Source organism: Zerene cesonia, chromosome 12 (assembly GCF_012273895.1).
Source record: "Zerene cesonia ecotype Mississippi chromosome 12, Zerene_cesonia_1.1, whole genome shotgun sequence".
Taxonomy (NCBI): Eukaryota; Metazoa; Arthropoda; class Insecta; order Lepidoptera; family Pieridae; genus Zerene; species Zerene cesonia.
Window position 1 is genome coordinate 5426051 of NC_052113.1, and position 1742 is coordinate 5427792.

The window sequence follows — 1742 nt, forward strand, 5'->3', positions numbered from 1 at the left end:
TAACGTACACAAAGATTTAACAGGAAATTTTCAAGACGCTATCAAATATATCCTTGAAAAATATAATAGACTGTTGTTGTTTCTTTTTAAAATACTAGGTGCACGCGCCCGTGTGTGTGTGTGTGTGTGTGTGTGCGCGTGCGTGCGTGCGTGCGTGCGCGCGTGCGTGTGCGCGTCGGAGGCGGGGGTACACTCACGAGCGTCTTGTATATGGTGTAGGTCTCCTTCTCGTGCGCGAGCGCCGCGCGGAAGTCGGCGAGGCAGGAGAGCGTGCGCGCGAGCAGGTGGCGCGCGACGGCCGCCTTCAGCGAGCGGGCGCCGTGCGTCGCGCTCGTCACCGCCAGCGCGCGCTCCGCGAACCGCAGCGACAGCTCGTACTCGCCCACCGCGTGCAGGATCAGCGCTATGTTGCTCTGAGGGCCGAGATGTTACACGTCAAACGAGCTCTGATCTTATGGGCTTGCTTTAGTATGCACCACCAACAATTAGAATTTTAAAAACGTCCGAATAAAGTGAAAGTACCATTCTAAATAGTGCACTGATTTCAAAGTCTCGCAGAACTCGCTTCTAGCTTCAGCTTTATTAAAACAACTTAAGTAGTTGAGGTAAGATTGAATTTGAAAAGCTATATGATAAAAGCATAACGAACGACATAGGATACTTTCGTGCTTAACTTTTGTATGAGACTGTGCATCTTGGGTTTTTTTTATTTTAAGGATCAGACATATTTATATGGGGCTATTATAATATACTATGTAGTATAACGCTCATTTGCTCTGCGGTTTATTATACAGGTGAACTTTGTAACTGGGCGTGGTAGGCGAAATAGAAAACTAAGCTTAAGATCTTGAAAAATAGCCTGAAAAGCTTTTAACGTGGTAGTACAATAAAATTTATTTTAAATTTTCTCTTCATAAAATAAAGAAGCTTGAACAACGAAAAATTAAACTTCTACTTAATTAAATATTTAATGCGGTAAATGTCTGAAGTTAGTATCCGCCATGTTATAAAGTGATGATATTCAATATAAAAAAAAATACATACATCCAGGAGCGCCATCTCCGGATGGTTTTCACCGCAGATCAGCAAGGCGAGGTAACGCGCGCGATACAACAGCTTCAGGGCTGTGCTAACTTGTCCGTTTGCGAAGCAGTATAATGCCAAGTGAGACTGAAAAAAACCATTAAATGAATATTAAACTCAATATAACATGTTTAGTAAATAAATACGCTATACTTTTAAAGTGAATCAAAATGCCTTATCAAAATGGAACATATAATATAATTCAAATCAAAATATACAATATATGTTATGCTAATAGTTGTATCTATATCATAATTAATCATGGGATCTATTAGAAATAAGATGAAATGAAATTAATTTATTTGTCCAATAAGTCGTTACATAATAATTCATGAAAACATAAAAAGAGTGCTGACGCTACAGAGGTTTTTATTAAGTTTACATGAATAACTTGTATCTTCGGACCAAGAGTTGTGCTTTATAGTTTTATTCGTTAGTTTATTTATAATTATTTTCAAGTGCTTTGCACAAAAAATGCACCTATTGGCTATTTCTCATCCATTACATCGAATATAAAAAAATTTAGTTCAAGTATTACACAAGCTTAAAAGGAATCACTAGACACTCACATATACCCTACCCTATATTCCATATAGCATATATTTCATATGGGGTATTCCTTAGACGCATAAACAGTAGAAGAAATTCGATTACTGTGG

The 1742-nt window shown here is 38.6% G+C and overlaps 1 protein-coding gene across 1 annotated transcript in view; it reads right to left on the reverse strand.

The window, feature by feature from the left end:
- Nucleotides 1–1191, reverse strand: part of LOC119830820 (clustered mitochondria protein homolog) — a 5947-nt gene extending 4756 nt beyond the window's left edge. The window contains exons 1-2 of the mRNA XM_038353972.1: nt 1045–1191; nt 198–413 (exon numbers count right to left, since the gene is read on the reverse strand). Coding sequence (XP_038209900.1) covers nt 198–413; nt 1045–1059 — 231 coding nt within the window. The 5' untranslated portion in view covers nt 1060–1191. The remainder of the gene's footprint in view (nt 1–197; nt 414–1044) is intronic.
- Between the last annotated feature and the right edge of the window lie 551 nt (nt 1192–1742).